This window comes from Sinohyriopsis cumingii, chromosome 2, assembly GCF_028554795.1.
Source record: "Sinohyriopsis cumingii isolate HCF-2022 chromosome 2, ASM2855479v2, whole genome shotgun sequence".
NCBI lineage: Eukaryota > Metazoa > Mollusca > Bivalvia > Unionida > Unionidae > Sinohyriopsis > Sinohyriopsis cumingii.
Window position 1 is genome coordinate 34,428,967 of NC_142962.1, and position 22,965 is coordinate 34,451,931.

The 22,965-nt window shown below is 36.5% G+C and overlaps 1 protein-coding gene across 1 annotated transcript; it reads right to left on the reverse strand.

The window, feature by feature from the left end:
• Window positions 1–10,544: 10,544 nt before the first annotated feature.
• Window positions 10,545–14,497, reverse strand: LOC149804604 (uncharacterized). The gene has a single exon (XM_089932887.1). It carries the CDS (start codon window positions 14,034–14,036, stop codon window positions 12,531–12,533), a length of 1,506 nt encoding a protein of 501 aa, XP_089789013.1. The 5' UTR covers window positions 14,037–14,497; the 3' UTR covers window positions 10,545–12,530.
• Between the last annotated feature and the right edge of the window lie 8,468 nt (window positions 14,498–22,965).

A 22,965-nucleotide genomic window follows, 5' to 3' on the forward strand; every position in this document is an offset into this window, starting at 1 on the left:
TCTTCTCATCTCACCCAGGTTCGCCATTGGTCATGATAACAAATTCGCCAATATTTATTGCTCACTTGTTTTATATCATATCTTTTAATATCATAAATTATCCATATCAAATTTGTATATTAAAGTTGCTCGACATAACTAAACATCCACCTTATCAGACGGACTGGCTACTCGGGCTTTCTCCAGCTGGACTCGGATAGTGGCAATTCCGCATACCGTATAGTACCATTTCCATGTTACATTTCCCTTGTGACATTCCTATAATTTTAGCTTGTGTCCAAAGTGCTATTCCCATATTAAATTCCCGTATGGACCCAGAGCGATATGTTTGACACCAACATATTATAAGCCATAATGTTAAATTCCAATTAGATGCCAAACAGACCGATAACGATACAATGCTACATTTCCCACCAAACAGATCCATACTGTTAATTGTACGGATATTTTTTAACATAGGATTTCCCGTTTTGGTCTCGCTATGCATCCATAATTTCTTACACCTCTTTAATACAAATCCCTATTTAGTTTATCACCTTATAGTTAAATTATGTACGCTTTTTAAAACATAAACTTATCTGTGTCGTAATCATGCTTGGTATGGACTGCAACATCATTTATTGTGCATGTTGTGAAGATCATATAATTTTCAATTTACAAGTGCGATAATTAAAACCATTATTTCAATAGTTCGAAAGAGGTTTTACATGCGACTTTACACAATTATTCAAGATGCAAAATGAAAATCAACTTTACTGCGATAAATTCAATAATCAGCAATCGTCTGGAGTCATTGGGAATCATTCTCGACGACGGATCTGATATTCTGGTAGTTTTCCTTTACTGTTGATTTCGTTTATTAGTTTACAGTCATTTATGTACAGGGAAAAATACTACCAACTTTCGGTGTCTGTGTGACTTGAGTTCTGCTCAGTTTATCTTTCCTCTATACGAGTATCTGAATAAAGGGGTGTGTTGCTGCTGAAAGGATTCTTTTTATTAATATAACTGACTACCTTGTGTAGAGTACGATTATATTACTTGAAATGCCTGCTGTTAACCGGAGTTACTAGGAGTATTATTGAACAGGGGACACAATTTATCATGCGACTGTTTCCAATACATAAAAGAGTCGTGTCCCTTGGACGGTATCGCAAGTGCCTACTTAAGTACTCTGGTATTGGGAGGAATATCGATTTCGCCCGACGAACTCACGCACAGAAATTCTCGAAACTGGAGTTGTTGGCTTAGAAAGTTTTATATATAAAGAGAAACATACTCACACATACATTTATAGAATAAGCGAAAATATTCTCATCCAATGACAACACAATTTGTATTAGTGAATGCGTGTTATTTGAAGAGACAATGGACTCATTTAACGACCGCACACAGTTTAATGAGAAAAGCTGTGTTATGTGGTGAGTAAACGTCACCAATAATCACGTGCATGCCCAGTCAGCTATAAACATCAATAATCACGTGCATGCCCAGTCAGCTATAAACAACGATCTACGAAGACTTTATGCAGAAATAGATCAAACGAAGCCCAGTGTTTATCATAATATTATCTGTGGTAATCAATCATTGTCCCTACAGTTGTCCCCAATAAACACAAACCCTCTTTATCATGTTAAACATGCAAATACGTTCTTCTTCGATGTCAGTAGGTCTTATATACATGCATACATATTATGTGTAATTGGCTAATAGTTCTGGCAACCTTATTAATCTTAAATTAACTCTGTTCTTTCTATTCGACAAATATACAGTCTACAACATATTGTGTGTAGTAGAGTAACTGTCGTAATGATGTAATTCGTACAGTCTAGTGTTGGACGAAAAATGCACATTTATTCTCATACATGCTCAACAAGAACAATCTTCAATGAAAGAAACTGCATTTTAAAATTGGTAATCTATAATTAATGACGTATCCTAGCAAAAACTTAATTGTATTACCACTGCTGGACCGTTATTATGAATTAATTGTGCCATAGAAATGGAGTGGACTGATAATTCGTAATATTCCTCCAAAAAAAAAAAAAAAAAAAAAAAAAAAAATTAGCGTATGCACAACTGAATCTGATCCAAGGCACATATCTTTTAACACTTCGCCGCCTCTAAAAGCAAAGCATCTTCCTGGGATTCCTGAAAAACGAATAAAAATGGAAATTAACCCCTTTCAAGCAGTAAATATTCAAAAGGGAATCTTCTCCTTTCTTAGCGCACTGTATAATCAGTACGGTGCTGATGTGCAGTAAAACTATACATTTCAAAGGTTGTTCAACAAGTTCACCACACTTCTCACAGCATATACTCTTTCAGAATAAATTGTTGCCGTAAGGATGTTGTGACCTCTGAGTCAGCTGAACATTGGTTTCCCATAATAGTACATGAGCACGTTGACTGGAACCTGTCTTATATCTCATATTGCAGCTTGAACTCTAATTAAAAAAATAACAAAGGGTAAAAGAACCAGCCTGTGTGTGCCGGTTGCAGTAGCATGGGGTAGTTTCGTAAATTAGACCCTGTAAAATTTCTTAACTTTACTCTATCATGTTACTTTTCAAATATTGTTCTTTACTACCTAAAGTTATGGATTTATTTGTAAATTAGGTTTATTGAGTTTGTGCTGTTCTTCAAACTGATGTGAGGAAAGTACACACTCTGCGCCATAATCGCTAAATAAGCGACTCTGCTATCTGTCAATTTACTCTCCAGTTTTGGATATTACACCTAGGCTCGTTCTATACACGTGGCCCCATTACTTTGTTAATTTTCATGACTTACTGAAGTCAGTCTGATGCATCTGTACGAAGTTATTTTAAATTAAGCACAATTCATTAAAAATAAATGTATTAATATGTGTCTTTGTAAGGCGTAAAATCGCCTATGCTTATTGGAACACTTCCGGTGTCAAATCTTGATTTTCGGAGGTGCGTAGTTTTCCACGTTGTAAAACTCTTCAATTTCGGAGGGGCCCACCGTTACGGATCACTGCCAGCTCACCTCTGCCTGCGCCGGTTCGAGTCTCGGATTCAGCCAATGTGAGTATGTGAGAATGCTTGACCGTAGCTTCTCGTTGGTCGGTGGTTCTTTCCGGGGTTTTCCTGGGTTCTTCCTCCACCATTAATACTGGCCGCCATGTATAGCCTATCGTGTGCTGAAAAATGGCGTTAAACCCCACAACAACAACAACAACAAAATCAATTTCGGACGTAAGTAAATCTTTCTTGTAGTTCACAAGGCCATAACTCCTGAATAGGAGTGATCAGTTTTATGCATGACGAGACCGATATGATCAAGCTGATGCATGACGAGACCGATATGATCAAGGTGATGCATGACGAGACCGATATGATCAAGCTGATGCATGACGAGACCGATATGATCAAGGTGATGCATGACGAGACCGAGATTATCAAGTTAATACATGTCGAGTTGGAGGAGATCAAGTGGAGACAAATGGGGCCAAAGATGCAAAGCCTGCGGTGACCGACCCGGAAGATGCAACCACAAATGAGAGGAGTGACAAAAAGCATACAGCGGCCATTTTCAGAAAACCTCAATCTCCAGAAAATAGAGACACTAATCATATTTGCCCAAATATTGGCGTTTTTGTATGTTTTAAAATACCTTACCCCTTTTCTCTTCTTTGTGATATTATGTTTGTATGTAAGGGGATAGTAGCGTCTCTATAAAGACTTCCTGCCCTGGTGTGTGATAGTATGTTTCTGTGTGAGAGTATGTGTATAAACACTCCTACCATTTTCTTTGGATAATAGGTGTGTGGGAATGGATAGTAATAAAAAAGCGGTCCTTGGATAGTACATGTTGCTTGTTGGATAGTACTTAAAAAGCGAGTGGTGCATTGAAAGGATGTGTGTTTGGGTAGAAAAGAAGGTGCTAAATAGTACATGTGGTGTGTGTTTGAATTGTTGATAACAACAAAATTTAGCATTAAATATATCCCTTATACCCCAGTCTGCCTCTTCTGACCCTAAATTTCTAGGACAACCTGGGGCAGGGATAAATCCTTTGTTAAATTCACCTTATACCCAAGGACCTAATGAATATTCGACAGAAAGTGTAGACTGCCAAACCACTCTGGGATGAATTTTAGCTCTCTGACCGAAGTGTCTGTTTCAGCTAAGAATTACTCAACCAGACACAGTATTGTCAAAAATATGGCATCCTCCTGTCTGTATTTGATTTTAGGAAGTACATCACAGCTTGGTATGGCTGGACCCTTTGCTCGCCAGCTCGTCTTCTTTGAACCGAGAATGAATATCATTTACGATGTGGTTAGACCTAAACGTCATACGGCCACAAACAATTGACCATTGATCGAAGTTTAACCTAGTCCTGGGCAGAGCGCCGCGTTGAAGGACTGCCAGAATACGGTACAGACATGCGCATTAATTTCACTTTTGTTTGCATTTTGATTCATTGAAAGGAACCTGCTTAAACTGACCTAATTAATGCTTTGGCACCAACATCTTGCAATCCGTGCAACAGTGCTAGACAAAAAGGGCACCTATCAGTGATATTCAGTTGTAAACGTCTTTACCAAAATCGTTATTGGCGTAGATCTCTCGGAATCACGTGAGGGTTTAGTTAAACGTGACTAGTATTGGGACCAAATGCGATGCGATGGTCCACGCCATTTTGCCAATTGCTTTCACGTTCTTTCGCATATTAGTTCCTGTTTTTCAAACCTTAACTTTTAAGTACTGGATTGAACTTCTTACGGAAATATTATGACCTGAATGCAACTTTTTAAATTATTATTTGCACAACAACGCAAGCATGAAGAGCGCAGTGGTGGCACACTCAGTTGGTACTTCTGTGAACTATAATAGTGTAGTAAATTTAGAGTATGCGCACTTGGTTTTAAGCAATTTTTAGATTTGTGTGATTACTTGTGTGATTATTGGAATTCGGCGCCATGGAAATATTCCTTGCCCGAAATAATGAGCTAATTATTAGCTGCAAACGTCACGGAGTGAAGTGTTAGTATGTTTCCATGATGTCATGGTTCACTAGTAGTGAATTCCGACCAAAACCGAATTAATGTCCCTGGGTAAAATAGTCCATATTAAAATCTAGTGGTATACCTTGGTAGCGTGACTGCAAGGACAGTACTTACGGTATTAAACCGGTAAATTATACAAGGGAATAAATAAAAAGGGACTTGGTAGACACCGTTTATGTCGCCATGTGGGCGAATATGGTGCAGTTATATTGGCGAAATGTGCCTGGAAAGCATACATTGACTGGCCTAAGGTGGCGGAGTTAAAATAGTTCCCATTGTTAGGGAGTACTCTTATATTTTCTAAGGCGTGAACGGTTGGTAGTACGGAAACATGATGAAGGCAAAACATGCAAAGGTGCGGTTGATAGATAGTTGGCAGTTTGGTTTATCTGTGGTCTTGCATTAATTAGAGGAAAATTTAGGTATAGAATGGACACGTCGGGCTTTCTAATTTACAACTGAAGTTGTATGGAAGTCTTTGGGAAGTCGGGGTAAACGTATGACTTCTAGCAAGAATCGCGCCAGGGTTTGACAACCGCTCGGTCAAGTAAATACCCGTGTGCGTGTAACAATAGTATGTACAAGTCTTTGTATCTTCAGCATGCCGCGTCCAACTTTTATGACATTTTCACCACATACTTAAAGGTTTTCTTTCAACCAATATGATTTTTTTTGAAAGTCGAAAAATATTTTTTTTTAAAAAAAGAAATAATTATTCTAAATAGAGGGTGCAGCATACCTATACCTTAAAAACTTAATTGCAATGAACTTGTTCCTTGCTTTCTGACAGGACGTCGAATTAACTTGCCTCTTATTTTGTTTATGTTTTGAATGAAATCGATAATTATGGATGAAGAGGTTCAATGTAAGAGTTTCGTGATGAAATAATAAAAAATGCCAATTTTATTTATTGATTATTGAATTTAAAATGTAGCTAATTTGTACTGGGATTCAACCCACACGTAAATTTAGCAAAAACCTTCATTTAAAGGCAATTGGTCACTCACAACGTTATAAACACGAAAAAGATCTAATTATTTTAATTTCTAACAAAGAGTTGTCATAGATGCATACTGCCCTATGCACTTTTAATATTACTTAAAGAAAAACCAATTAAAACATGGAGCAGTGTGCAATCGATTTTCAAGCTTCATTAATTCATTCATCCTAAAAACATGAAGTTAAGTTCCCAATGACAAGATTTAAACGACTGTTGGGACATTTCAGGAAAGAATTTACGTTCTCAATATGACCCTCAAAATGAATTTTGAGACAAATGAGAAAGTATTTTATTTCTCAAAAGACTGGTTAAAACGTTTGTTCGAACACTATTTTAGGAATAGGACGACTAAAACGTTCGTAGAAACACTCGGTTAAGAATTTCAGTTCTGAATTGGACGGGTAAAACGTTTGTTGGAGCATTTTGTTAAGAATTTCAGGTCTTACTTGGACGGTTAAAAGGTTTCTTGCATGCCCCCCGCGCATCTGGGCAGGAGGGTGGGGGGAAATGCCCCCCCCCCCATTTCATCTTTAAACATGTTTTAGCCTACATCCGTAAAACTAAATAGCTGACCACTAGATATTTTCCCCCCTTCACCCAACCCCCGAAATTAATTCTGCCAGTGCCCTGGTTTGTTGGAACACTATTAAGAATTTCAGTTTTTAATTGGACAGTTAAACATTTGTTGGAACGCTTTGTTCAGAATTTCAATTCTTACTTAGACCATTAAAACGCTTTGTTAAGAATTTCAGTTCTTAATTGGACAGTTAAAACATATGTTGGAACGCTTTGTTCAGAATTTAAGTTCTTACTTAGACCGTTAAAAATGCTTGTTGGAACGCTTTGTTAAGAATTTCGGTTTTCAGTAAGGCATTAAAAAAACGTTAATTGGAACACTAGGAAAAATCAAGTAGAAGGTGAAGCCTGAAGCTGATTACTTCTGTACAGTGCACATACAAACGTGACCATGTACATGGCTACGTAGCTTGCAGTTCGAGGCAAATTATACAAGAAAAAGCACGGTAAACTATACAAATTTCGAACCTGGCAAAATGAACACGATTCCAATATTGTTTGCATTGCTTTGTGTGGTTCGTCTTTGTTTGTCTTTCAGACATCCTAGTTAAAATTTAGAGGTCCAAATTGTTATCTAAGTGTTGATTCACAATCATAGGCATGGACACTTACTTTCAGGCACTTGAAAGGTGTCCCAAAAAACACCCACGAAACAAAAAAGCTATTTGCTTGCTCTAATATCAGAGAACAAATTATCTGAAAATGCTCGTAGCGTTTCATTGATCGTTTAAAGAACGACGGACGACTTTCAAGGGCAATATCTTAAAGCAAACTTCACTGTTTGTTTTTGGTTTTGCGAGGAGCAAAATTACATCCTGATAATCGAAGAACAAATATTGAGTAGGCTAAGGCACATCTAAGTGTAATGTGCCATGTCTAAGCTATAAGTTCTTGATAAGCATTCTGCGGGGTGGGAGTGGGGTGTAACATTTTAAAGACATATTTCTTAGTACGGTCGCATAAGTTTTGTTTTTGCCAAAGTATTTTATGACATACATTTACATGATAATATTGTAACACATATATTTTGTGTTTTCTTATTTGTATCCCAAGTTGTGTTTCATTTTCCTTGTACACAGAATAATGCAAGTTGTACTTTGTTTTCATCATATAATGATCACACATAAATGTGTTAGCACAAGAAGCGTGGTGCGTACGTTTGCGAAAATAAACGGATTCTGGGTCTATTACTACTGATTAATAAACTTGCATTGGATGTATTTTAATTCCCGCTGTGTTTGGATGCCAGAACAGCCTGTACTTCGCGTCTCGCTATGTTTGGATGCCAGAACAGCCTATACTTCGCGATCCGCTGTGTTTGGATGCAAGAACAGCCTGTACTTCGCGTTAGTCATCATGGACTTGGACATTTACACTACAAGCTTTTTTTTGTTAATTTTAACCATCGCATTTTTTAGAACTTAACTTTGATTTGGCACGTTATTACCATGATTGTCTGGCGTTCCTTTAAGTCCAATGGATGTACATATTAGTGATATATACATATCAATCTTGCACATTAAACTTTTCTATCTCACGCACCCCCACCCCCTTTTCACTGACGTTTTGGATCCCTCATCGATAAGTAGGATTAAGACACAAATATGTTCTTCTCAGTTTTGTTTTGCTGGTGATTTACGAAATGATGGCATAATTTTTAATCCATCAATCATTCAACTAATATTTTATTATATACTTGAAGCGGATAACTATTTGTCCAGCTGTATGTATGCCTGATTACATACGGGTCCAACTGCAAACTGTAAAGATCCGGGCATGCCGTCACTTAAAGTGTTGACAGATCTGGGTCTATGCACTTTGTTAGGACTTATCAGTAGAACTGTGTTGTTTGCAATTGGACCTGATTTATAAGCGAGTATATACGACAGAGGAACAGATAGACAGACATGAAAAATAAACCGCTCCGAAATTTCACACACATTATGTATCACAGGTAGGATTAAGATATGATATGATAAATGGTTTATAAAATATAGATCTTTAAAATTTCCTTAAGTAATTATAGATCTTCAAACAGAACGTACTCAAACAAGCCAATAAAGTTAACAGTAAGCTTATCAAACAGGCTGTACATACTCCAAAAGAAGTACCGTAAGTCACAAAATGTTAACGAGCATGCATTTTTTGCAAATTTAGCAAAGTAACTGAATTCAATCATTTTGGGTTAATAATATTATGGTTATAATATGAGTATTGCAATAATGAAAACTTGATGTCTTCAATATAGTAATTTAACTAAATTCGTTAAAATTTTGACGGCCAAAATAATGATTTATACTGCATTTTTAAGAAAAGGTTAAAATTTACTAGAATATGTTTCTGGTGACAGAAGCCCCCAGTTCAAATCATGATCTAATTAGACGTATGTGATGCAAAACAGTTTCGCTCGTAGTATCTGTGTCTTTGAATTAATACTGCCTTAATATCTAAATTCTGAAATTATACGGTAAACTTTTGAAGTCAGATTAAATGAAGTTGTGGGAGAAGCTAAACACGACACCTGTAATGGAAGCGAAGTACACGTGTCACATTTTATAAACTGAGGATTTGTTTCTTTTAATCGTGCAGAACCACAAATGGGGTGGAGTTTTAGACAAAAACATCGTATGTTACCAATGCTTATATACTTATAGGCGTTTAAAATCATTTGGAGACTTTGTCACACCTCATTTATAAGGTATTTGTTAAGTTTTAGACAGGTTAGCTTCAAATGTGATGCGGGTGCAGTTTTCTTTTAATCCATATTTCGTTCAAAGAGCGACCGCTCCGGTGGCCTAGTGGTTAGAGGTCCCTCGGATGCGGGAGGTTGCGGGTTCAAGCGCCGGCCGAGTCACACTAAATACTTATAAAAATGGTACTTACAGCTGCCTCGCTAGGCGCTCAGCATTAAGATGTTAGTGTTAGGACTAGTCGGCCTGGTGTCAGGATAATGAGACTGGGTGGGACATCGTGCTACATGCCTGTGACATTATGCCCCAGTGCTAGACATCACTATAAACTGCCACTCTGCAGATATCGTAGCGATATGACTGAAAAATTGCTAAAGCTACGTTAAAAATCCAAATCACACACACACACACACACACACACACACACACACACACACTCAATGATCGAAGAAACAAATAACGGGTAATGAATGAATTGTGAAGTGAAAACTCGGTGTTACCTGGTGACGCATTTTTTCCATTTACATGTCTTAACATTATTTTATGATGGTACGTGCGATACACAGACTTTGTCTAGCGGATTATTTATAGAATATTAATGATGTAGACTGAATAATGTCTTTCAGGAAATAATTTTGGGGTTTTTGTGTTATGAAAGGATGTGAAACGCATTACCCTTTTTGGGTGGGTGGATTTAACATCATTTTCCAGCTATTCACACATGGAAAGCTACTAGCAAGTTTTCTCACACACCCACGCTGGCGAGGACCCGTTAATAAAATGCTATATCCTTTAGAGTAACGACACTGACAATAAAATGACCACCATGATAACTTCATTTTGGCATTATTCAATACGTGATCCGAGCAAAATTTATTTTTGAAGAGTTTAAAAGAAGTTGACATTATATATAACAAATACGAAGTCCAAAATGTGCCCATGCACCCACCAAACTAATTCCTATAACAGTATTAATTTGAAAAAAGGACCGCTTTATTTACACTTTCAGTGATGGCTTTTTTTTCTCATTTTAGTTTTGAACTAAAACTGCACTCACCCCTGAAATAAGCCATAATATCGAATATGTAAACAATCAAAAGCAAACTTAAATGAGAGAAAGAGGGAGAGGAGAGAGAGAGAGAGAGAGGGAGAGGAGAGAGAGAGAGAGAGGGGCTATACTTATACGTATACTACATGAATTGATTAACAAAGAGAACAATAAAAAATAATATTGTAACAGTAAGTGATATATAATTTATGCTATATAGGATGTACCTTATTTACTGGTTTCACAGATCAAAAGCGCTTATATTTATTTCAATATTCACGTATCAGTTTCTTTCACAATGCCATCCATGTTTCAAGGGACTTTTTAATTATAGGACCGAAAGAATAGGCCCGTTCCGTCTGGCAACGTGTGAAAGAACTTGTACGAGAATACAAAGATCTATTGAACTGATAAACTACTTCTATACATTACGTTTTGAATCTCGACTTTGGGAAACACTTACCATTCGCGAAATACATACCTGCCAATTATTTCTCAACTTAAAACCTTCTGCCTTTATGTTTATACTAGGTGTTAAGTTCAGAAAATTGAAACATGAATAAATATGAATATCAGACGAAACCGGGAATAAAATAGTTACAATGAAGTAATTGTAGGTTTTGCGTGCTACAAGGTACAATATGGACCTATATGAATAGACTTAGTTTAAACTAGAACACTTAATATTATTTTACTTTTACAAGTATATATTTTTAGATTGCAACATAAATCTTTCGATGACAATAATAGCTGGTCTGTGACATGTAATGGTACGTAAACCTTCTTTGTCATTATGTGTGTGTGTGTGTGTGAGAGAGAGAGAGAGAGAGAGAGAGAGAGAGAAATATTTGTTTAAGCCTATTCTTATAAATCGTATATTTCGAGAGGGGCCTTTCAACAAACTAGTTTCGTATTTATCAAATATTGCTGAAATGCTGCCAGTACATCATCTTAAAAAGGCGCATAAGTCCAATAATTTTGACTTAAATGGCGACATTATTTGATGGCATTCCCTGCAGAATATTTCTACATAAACGTGTATTGCTGCTTTTGATATTCGTCTGCACAGAGCATGTTCAATGTATCAAAGGCAGGAAACGATTACAATGGTAAATACGCCGAGACCGATTAAAACCCGTTTATAAAATCTATAATTTTACTTCTTTGTACATAAGTGGTCACACTCTAGGATTTTCCAACGGAGTATTCACCAAATGTATATATTTTCAGCGGATCTGACAATCTTGCGGGTTGTCTAGTAATTCGAAACCCGTGGAATTTGTTTTTGTATCCAAAATGTTCTATGCATCGTTTGGCCACTTAATTGGGAAGATTTCAGCCCTTGGTAGTTATATATGAGATTCTCAAGGTAAACATTTGTATCTTTGTTAAGTAGTCCTATTTTAAAATTGCTGAAAAGGTTTACGCCCTCATTTTATTCGTGATTTATAGCTGTTCTCTTTCATCAATTTTCTTATGAATCCCCCTTCTCTGTTTTACATAATAAATGCAACTGTATAAATAGATTCCGGTAGGGTATTGAATAACAAAACTACAGCATGTACCGACATTGAATCTGTGTTATTCTGTCACATTTGCACTATCACTACAACTACAACAACTACTACTACTACTACTACTAATAATAATAATAATGAAGTTAATAATACGAGATGCGAAATAGAATTAAGTAGTCATTCTTTTGCAAGAAAAGTGTTATTTATAAAAGAGAGCAAAACATCAACCTGTCTTGTCTTGAGCAATACTGTTTCGGGCGTTGTTTCTGAGAGCAGAATGAATGCTCTTTCCAAAATATGTAATGCATCACGTGTAATTAATTGCAGGTTTACTTCAAAACAGAGCTGTGCTTGCTTTCGTTCGTATGTCCATCATTTCGAATTAAGTATACTTCATTGTAGGAAATATAATGTCAGCAATTTCCTACAAATATACAGTATATAGATATCATCTGCTTTATCAAAGCTAAACGAAGATCACTGACCTATCGACATATTTTTCTCACCAATAGCAACATAAGAAAAATCACAAAGAAGCCGACTGAAAAAGTTGGATATTCTGACGAAGCTGCCATAATAAATTTGCATTCACATATGCTTCATTAAATTAGAATCCAACTTATCAAATTTTCATTAAGTTTTCCATTCAGGAGGTCGTCCGCTAAAAGGAGGCACTTTCAGACGGCATGATGGTTTTCCTCAGGTAGGAACACGTCTGCAGAGTAATCCACCAGCAGGCATTGATGTCCTCTTCTCCAATCTCCTTTAGAGCGAGTTCTTTGGCTTTAATCAACTGAATTGTATTAATTGATCTAAGCCATTTATCCAGCTTTTGTTTGTGTTTCTCAATCTCCGTTTTTTCATCTTCTTGGTTGGTCCCAGAGGACGCTTTCTCTTTGTTGGCCGTTGGTGGTGGACTTGGGTCGACATTCTTTAGTTTTAGTTGACTTAAAGCATGATGAACCACGGACATGTTCCTCAATGGGCCGTTATGGCCGCGGAAAAATGCTCTAGCCGTCCTCACCAGCCGATCTGTATGCTGATGGTCTTGACTTGAACCAGTAAAATGAACCATCGACATATATTCCTCGGGGTTTTCTCGAATAAATTTTAAGTATTCTACCAAAGGTCTGTGATCTACACGCACATCGTCGAAATCATCAGTGGATTTCTTTTTTAACTTTTGAAGCTTTTTTGCAGAAGTAGTGTTTGCTGCTTTTGGAAGACGGTCGTCTTGTTGACCAGAGGCTTGATCTACTAAACTCGGAAAGTCAGGCAAGTTTCCTGTAGAGAGAAAAGCACCCTGACTTTTCATAAGCTGGTTTGAATCAGCAGTATTTGTTGATTTTTCGTGCTCTTGTGCAATGTTTAGATCCATTTTCGCTCTAATTGCGTTTAGTTTGGACTTCCACAAAGTTCTCTGTCGAGCTTTAGCTGTATCCTCCACCTCGTAACCCGCATCACGCAATACTATGTCGTGTGAACTGAAGAAGTTCCTTTTTGGAAGAAAATATTCTAGCTCATCGCGGCTAAAAGACGATGACCTAGTAAAGGAAGTTCTCCCTCTCTTCCATGATCTAAGCCGTGAGCTAGCCACTGAACTCTTAAATTTAGAAGAGAGTAAACTTTGTTCAGTTGCTTGTCTTTGGAATTTAGTATAGTGTTCGTCATTATTTTCCTTCATTTCATTCGACATCTTCGCCATCCTGTTATCATATACATCTCCGTTAACTTTAGGAGTTGAGATATGAATGTCTTCAGTTTTGCTCCTTTTCAATTCGCTAGCTAAAATAGCAACATCATTTTCCTTTCCGATGATCGTGTCCAAGAGTTCATTAACATTTCCATTTTGTTTTTCTTGCAAGGCATTTCGATTTTGTTGGTCCGGCGGTAAATTGTCCCTTTGTTTGTCTTGAATGATACTTGTGTTTCGTTTGCTTGAGGAAACTTTGCTTATCCTAGTCATATCTTCTGTTTTTCTACGGTCACTTTCTTTAACTCTTTTCGAGAGGCTACTTGAGTCCAAACGTTTCATGGCATTTCTTGTTTTGATGTTTGAAATGTAGTCCTTTGTGTTTTCACTTTGGTGTGAAACGGGTGTTGATTCATTTTCTTCTTGTATCTCCTCTATTACAGTTTCTAACTGTTTACCACTTCCTTTGTCCATTTTAATTCCCTTTTAATATGTCACTATTCAACACACATTAGGCTTTTTTTCCACAGAAGCACTAACCACTCCTATTCGCTGGTTCTAATCCTACAAAAATTTGGATCTCTTTGTTTTGTTTCTCTCTGTGTCTAATTGCTGAATTCTCGCTATTTGCCCAGACAAGACGATTCATGTGAAACAATATTTTGCCACCCAATGAAGATATACATTCCAGTGTTACATGTGTATATACTCAGAATGGTTTGACCCTGTGAGGTTTTCTACTGTACTTAACATACTGTCTACTATCGGAACGATCTCCAAATGAGGTGAATATACATACAAGGCAACCCACTTATTCAGCTTACGTGGGTTGAATGTCACTTCCAATCGACAGCGTTATTGTCTGCTGGGCCCGGTGAGTATCAAATTTAGTGAGAAATGGGGTTTTGTCAACGTTACGCTGTGCTTTCTGACAATAGTTCGTTACTTTCATTGCATACCGCTTTGAATTTGTCTTCATTAGCTTCGTTAGTAACATCTGTGTAAACATACCACCCTAGTGAGAGAACCTCGATTTTGCTATTTGTTATCTTAACTACTAGAACATTGATCTTCTGTGAACCACTTTGAAATATGTAAACAATTAATTTGTAATAGAAAAATACTGACGAAAGAAAGAAAATTTTTATTTTAAATTTGCAGTAATGTATCTATCAATCGCTAGGGCAGTAAATAGGTTAGTAGATTATTTGTAAGGCACATACATACATAGCTAAGTACGTGGATTGTTTAAACGGTAGGAAAGAGAATAGATTGATCAATATGTGGTTTGTTAGGAAAGTGGGTAAGAATGGGCTGTTTCGAATAATGGATAAGAAGAAATATAGGCTTGGTTGGGTGTTTAATGGCACTGTAACATAAGTAGAGGATAGATGGTTTTGGTTTGGTGTTTAACGGCACTGTAACACAAGTAGAGGACAGATGGTTTTGGTTTGGTGTTTAACGGCACTGTAACACAAGTAACGGATAGATAGTTTTGGTTTAGTGTTTAGCGGCACTGTAACACAAGTAGAGGATAGATGGTTTTGGTTTGGTGTTGAACGGCACTGTAACACAAGTAACGGATAGATTGTTTAGGTTTGGTGTTTGACGGCACTATAACACAAGAAGAAGACAGATAAATGAATAGCTTGGAAAGGAGGTGTGAGAGGTTTGGAGGTAATGTACGAACGTATGTACATAGATCGTATGACATCAGCGATGCACCTATATTAGCCATGAAGGGATGGGAAATGCTTACGCAAAAGATATATTCGAATTTCGTTGTTGATCATAGCAATTATAATTTTCTCGTGAAATATCATATATGACGATGTCCGATATTGCTAAATGGTCAGTCAAGCGAAATATTTTTATTTGCAGATTACCGAACGTATTCATCGATGAAAAAGTAAGAAAGCTTAGTTTCTGTATTATTGGCAAAATATAATTGTTGTTTAATACAAGAACAAGACAATGCAGTAAAATTCAACTATTCGTAACGAATTACCTAGACTTTTCTTCAACAAAAACAAGTGGAACGTCCTGAAAACTCGCTGAGGACGCCTTAAAGCCTGATACCAATCTTTGAAATAACATCGGGCGTTATCGTTAAGGTCCAAAACGTTGTAAAATATTTCAAGATTCACATTATCTTAGGCGTTAATAAGAAATTCCACGGGCATGTTATACAGTTATTTCATAGCAAATTCGTCAGCTAAGATGGCATGTGGACCAGGTGTATGTACGTTACAACACGTTCGGTTCTGCTCAGAAACACAAATACAGAAATCTGCAAACAGAGTAAGTACCTATCGACAACCTAACTTATTTTGTTTCTCCAGTTAAAATTCTGTGAGAATCATAATGTCTTCATGCCGCAGATGTCTTGAGAAATAATATAAATACATGTATAGCTCTCAATTTTCTTGGAGACATTTTTAGCGATACTATGGCGTTTGAAGCTTCCAGATCTGAGGAATCTGGGAATTACGAAAAACTGTGTGTAGTCACCTTCCTTAACACTTATGTACGATGTCCAAATCAAGACGGTAAATCAGCCTAACACATCATGGAGTCCTTAGTTGCTTCTGGGCCAGCATTTACTTCACACACACACACACACACACACACACACACACACACATATATATATATATATATATATATATATATATATATATATATATATATATATATATATATATATATATATATATATATATATATATATATATATATATATATATATATATATATATACCGCATACATTAAAAAATAACATGCTATTTAAAGTGTTGGTATAAAGCAAATTGATATACCAATACTATTGGTATATCAAATTGTGATCCGCCCATGGCGCAATAATACAAATATATAAACATTCTTTCAACTGCAGGCCTATAGATCAATGATGGATTTCTACTCATTTATTAGTCATAAATGACGATAAAAAGTATTAATAGTCCCTGTTTTCTACATGAAATTAAAATGGTACACAATTTCATCGGAGTCCTTTTTTTCCATTCTCCTCTACCCTCGTGCGTAAGCGTCAAAAAAAAAAGTAAAACTCTGGAGTGAGAGAGAAAAACATATGGCACTGGACGAAAACATTAAAACTGAAGTTGTACCAAGTAACAATATTAATGATACGTAGTTGAAATCGCCATACGACTCTAGGCCTGTATGTTAAATTTGTCGGTTACGAGCTTACGAGGTACACATACTGTAGCGTATTTAATGATTTGTTGTTGTTGATTCTTAAACTTATTATAATGTTCTAAAGCTCGATTATAAATTATTAAATATAAAAATGTCAAAATGGTCGCCCCGTCTCTCTTTCTCTCTCTGGATTATAGTAGCTAGATACGATCGAAAATTCATGAAAATACGAGCGTTTGGGATTTTCGTTTGTATCATACAACTATGCCTCTGGACCTATGAATGATGGTAAAGTTTAGTCAAACCGTCCAAAGGAGAGAGAGAGAGAGAGAGAGAGAGAGAGAGAGAGAGAGACTGTTATAGTCTTTAGAAAAGTTCATTAAAGCAGAATAATAACTTAGATGAACTGTCAATATATTAAAATATTTTAATTACCTCTTGTAGGTTCGTCATTTCGCTTAGTTTCTATTCCACGCTAATTTCCATACGCCAGTGCATGAATGCCTGACAGTTCAGGTTCAGTGTACAAGAGGCTAACCGTGTTTGTCGTGCACTACTTTCTTCGCAAAAACCTTATTTCATATTTAAGTCATGAGTGTATCTTGTATTGATTTTATAAATGTGAATAAAAATAGAAACTCAGAAAGAAAACAATCAACTTATCAAATTGCATTTGTGATTGTGAACAACAAGAAAAATCGTAGAACTATGTTTTGTAGCGGGCACACTCGCAGGGATGTGTGGAGTTCATTCACTCGGTCAACACACAGTTACCAGGAGCATATCGTAACTCCATCAAAAGTGCAAATATGTGTATTTGTATGTGATATAAATAAAATATATGTACATTATGTACGCTGTATCAATGATATACCACTCGTTTCCTTTTAATGAAAAATGTATACATCTCGTTGTATATCACTGATACAGTGTACACACTAAACACACACACACACACACACACACAAACACACACACACACACACACACACACACACATATATATATATATATATATATATATATATATATATATATATATATATATATATATATATATATATATATATATATATATATATATATATATATATATATATATATATATATATATATATATATATATATATATATATATATATATATATATTAATTAGACATGTGCTGTCTTACTGATATACCGGTTTACAATAGTATTTCTTCCCCGTGGTACATAAAACGGTACTTTTTCACTTTACCAGTACGAAGGTAGTTTCCGTCAGAAAGGAATGTACGAAAATACGGAAATTCCTGAAGAATCTTTTAATGACTTTAATGATATTAACAGCGTGTTTTCATACTTCGTGACAAAACAGTTGAAAATATTATCCCGATTTTTTTATTTACAAAAACGGTTTATCTGCCACAAAATTGTGGAGAATGTTACAAGTATAATTACATTTATGATCCTTTAATCACACGTTTGTCTTGTGTCACGTATGCCATGATGGTGTCCAAATGGAATGTTGTGATACATATTCAAGTCAAAATCAACTTTCAGAAAAAAATTCTGATTAAAAAAAAACATCATTAAAACTCCAAAATGTTGTTTTAGCTTTTTATTATCTTATGTGAATGTGCTAAATAAATGTATTCCTCCTACAAGTTTCAGAAGCGTACATGGTTTCAAATTTTTTAGAAAAATATTCTTCCATTGCTGTTAAACTAATTCTGTCAGATGCTATTAACCAACAGTACGAATTATTTTGGCAACACTTGGAAGTACAAGAGTATCTAGTGATACTAATAGTCAGATGCAGGTAACTGAATGACGAATAAAACTCGATTGACAATCCGTCGTGCAGTTGTTTGCTCTCCTCTTCGTTTTCTCCGATTCAAAATTATTTTTCCTCCTGAGTTGGGTCCAAACAAGTAAATCCATGTTTCATCACCTGTAACAATATCATTCAAAGCTCTCTGGTCACTCTTTTCATATCTGGCGAGTAGTTTCTTTGGTGATTTCAACACGAGCATTTTTGTTTCAATAAATCAGTGGTCAACAAATGCACTATTCACCTTGTACAAACCTCTCAATGATTCTTCAGTATACCAGTATTAAAAGAGATCTGACGAATTACAGCTGGTGAAAATTGGAATATCTTCCATTGTCAAGGATCATCATCAATTGTTCCTTTCATCGCAGCCAAGCACTTCCCTCTCAACAATTACAGACAGAGGTCTTCCGGAACTTGAGCCATCTTCCTCAGATAGGCCCTATGCAACTGTCTTCAAAACGATGAAACTTCCTCGAAATTGTTAGATGTCAGAGCAAATTGCATCCGTAAACTATATACAAGTCGGCCTTGATATCAGTCAGAGAGTGTCCTAAAGAGCATCGCGATTATAGTGTTCTTTGAACAATAGTAGAATTGTTATTCTCCGACATGTCCGGCATGTTCACGTGCGGCTGCATATCATTGTATAGAACGCTATTTTGTCTATCAATCATATTTAAACTTATTGACAGGTTCAATGATACTGCATTGTTTTGCATTGTATGTGTAAGATGTTTCACAAGCACAGTCTATTGATGGCAAAGAAATGTCATATGGTCAGCAAAAGTGTCCATATAGCAACCTAAACTATTGCATATTTAGACAACTGGTTTGAGATGCACGTATGTTATTGCTTAGCAAAACAGCAAATTGATACAGGCAACAACACTATCTGTAACTTAGACGTAGTTATTTTTCTTATTAATGCATTACGAGTTTATTTTATATACGTGAAACAAAAGGGCCACTCGTATCACAAGGAAATACAAGTGTTGAATGCAAACATATTAAGCAAAACGGCACCTTATTGGCTAAAATCTTGCACAGCTTAAAAAAACAATAACTCGTATGATAAAAAGGAAATATGAAAGCCGATGTAAGACATTATGTTGTCCAGTAAACTGACAGAAGAATCAGACTAAATATGATATATTCCATTTATTTCCCATGAAGAGCGATTTTTTTTACATTTTTTATACAAAAGATTTTACATTCTCAAGCAAAGCATTAAATGTTATTGGTACACGTAACTGGCCCATACGTTCGGGATTTTTTCATAATTTATTTTAAAATTTGACTTTCTGTGCCCGCACTCTTCCTCTTCTTTTTATTCTTGTTGTTGTTGCCTTTATTATTATTATTATTATTATTATTATTATTCCCATCTTAAAGCAATTAATATTATACACAATCTTCTTCTTCTGCTTCATCTTTTTCTTCTTATTGCTATTATTATTATTATTTTATATCTCACCATCTTCTTCTTCTTATTGTTATTAGAATACCCCATTTTCTTCTTGTTATTATTATTGTTGTTATTATTATTATTGTCTTCTTCTTCTTCTTCTTCTTCTCCTTCTTCTTTTCATACCCTCTTCTCTTTGCATTCAGTTCTTACTTGGTAGCTACATTGTTTTATAACATTGTCATTAGGGCTGAGGATTAAGTGCTGCATGTGCATTACTTTGTTTATGTAGAGATCAGTTCAAAAGTATGTGTAGAAAACGAAACTGTTTATGATCTGTCCAGGTTTGCTGATAACCTCGTGTCTTACATTTTTTGGGACTAGTATCTACTACCAAGAGAACAGAATGATAAATCCTTGGTATTTTATCTCTAATAATGGCCAAATTTAAAGGCACATCTCTTTAACGCGTAAGAATGATAGTAAAGAGACAGAACATCTTCATAGTGATTGGTAGAAATTTAATCACGTGGTACGATGCACGTGAATAATATCCTTTCACAAAGGGTTAGGTGTCGACAGTGCTGGAATCAATCTGCTCAATGTGAGTGAATGTATGATCTTGACAGTTGAAATCCGCTCATCTCTCGCTAAACCATGGAGGGACAGATAAGAGTTAAAACAAAGAATGGCTTTACAAACACAATTGTATCAGATATAGATCTTGAATGCGACGTTACAAAGTGGAGTCTATCGTCCGGGATTATTTTGAACCCTGTGAGTGACAGGAACTGAGTAGGCAGTTGAGTACCATAGCAGTGATAAAATTGGTTATTGTTTGAGCAAGGAATTACGAGAGTGAATCAAGTCAATATCTATGCATTCTGTAGTTAGTGCATGCCATTGTTTGATATTTCTTAAATGTATGCTATGACATTGTAAGAAATTAAGTTTCCGTACCTGAACTGCTTTGATAGCGTGGTCGTTGTCTGAATTAAAAGTAATTCAGAAAAAATATTGACTTTAGTTACTCTTGCGAGAAGAGATAATTAAGGAAGTCCCGAGGGAGTAATTGCTCATTGTTGGTGCAAGCAAGCTGAATTTAGAGAGAAATTCAGAATTTTGTACTGCCAAACGCTGTTAGGTTGCATTAGAGTAATTTAAGTAAGTCCGTAGGTTAAGATTTTATTGGAATAGAATACGGGTAAGTATTCTTAAGGAAGCTGTTTCCTGTAAGGCAGTAAAAGTTAGTAAATACTTAAGCTAAGTAAACTGGTTGGTGATACAGTCGAGTAGACTAGAATAACAACTGATAGGCAGTTGGTCAAAGAGTTTGTCTATTGGTAAAGATGAAAAAGGTTTTGAAGAGACCTAATGAGCAAAATTTGTAGAGCGGAGTCTCTGGGAATACAGAGAACAGCAGGCGGTAGAAGAAATAAAAAAGACTTAAATAAGCCGATGAAAAAGAAAGAAATAGGCAACCGAGGAAAAAGAAAGAATCAGACAAGCCGAGGAAAAAGAAAGAATCAGACAAGCCGAGGAAAAAGAAAGAATCAGACAAGCCGAGGAAAAAGAAAGAATTAGACAAGCCTAGGAAAAAGAAAGAGAAATCGAGTTAGCCAGATTGCAGGCCGAATAAAGAGCCAGGGAGAGAGAACATATATTAACCATGGAGAGACTAAGGATCGAAGCGGAATCTAGGAGGGGCCAATAACTGAATGAACATTCAGGACCCACAAGCAAAAGATCAAAGGATAGACGTACCGTCCAGATAACAATGCCAATGTTTAATGACAGAGATGAAATCATCGATAACTTTTGACTACTTTTGAAACGTTAGCTTTAATCCATCATATATACCCAAAGACCAGTGGGTCATTAATATCTCTGCATTTTTGCAAGGAGCTGCCAAGGATGCCTATCATAATATGGCACCGACTGAAATAGATGATTACGACACTCTCCAGAAAGCGCTGTTAAGGGACTACGAGATGTCTCTTGAAATTTTTGCAAACTTTTCAGAGAGTCATCAAAGCGAACAACGAAGACGCATGCGCAATTTCATACTCGCGTACGCGTGCTTTTCGATAAATGAATTAAAATGACAGGCACCGTGCTCACTTATGAAGGCATACTGGAGGAGATCTTGACAGAACATGTCCTCAGTACGTATCGGAAAGTCCTGATCGTATTTTTAGCGGAGCGTGATTCCTCGACCTTAGAAGATATCAGTGTGATGGCTGAGCGATATGAGAGTGCACACTCTCGTCCAACCACCTGGGGTGGCAGGGATCGACCCAGCCCACTGATTTTAGAAGAGCTAACGGTTTGTCACCTCATGGGCGGAATGGTCAAAATGGTGGGAAGATAGGTGCTGATAATCCCAGCCGTGATCAGTTCTGTGGTCCAGGAAAGACCCAAGGGGTAGATAAAGGTACCCCTGGTAAGAAAGCTGAAGTAGTATGCTACGGCTGAAACAAACCTGCCTAATTCTCAAAGACTGCAGGAAATATCGTCCCACGATAAATGCATTGACATCAGGCAATGATAGAAGGTGTAAACCAGTAGAATGGTCTAATACAGCAGCTACCGTAAATGGAGAGAACGCTACCGTGCTCTATGACACAGGCTGTAGTTACCAAATTTGTCAAGTCTGCTGATTATACAGGTGAGACAGTGGAAGTCCAATTTGCTAATAGGACTAAAGATTCTCTCCCGGTTGTCTACATCGACCTTGATTCGCCACATGTGAAAATCACGAATTCAAGAGCGTGCTTGTCCGGATTGACGCACGAAGTAATTTTCGGATGTCGGTATGTATTGCCACATCCTAATCCTATGACGTGTACACCTATACACGTGGGGTCCATAGAAACGAGGTCTATGAGGCGAAGGTCAGGGTCGAAGTCACTGCACCCCTGGATGTCGCCCATAGACAATTTGGTGAATTAAGGAGACTTCAAGAGGAAGCTTCTATCCTTAACAGGATACGCAGGTATGCAAAGGAGAAGTCCGTGAGGAACT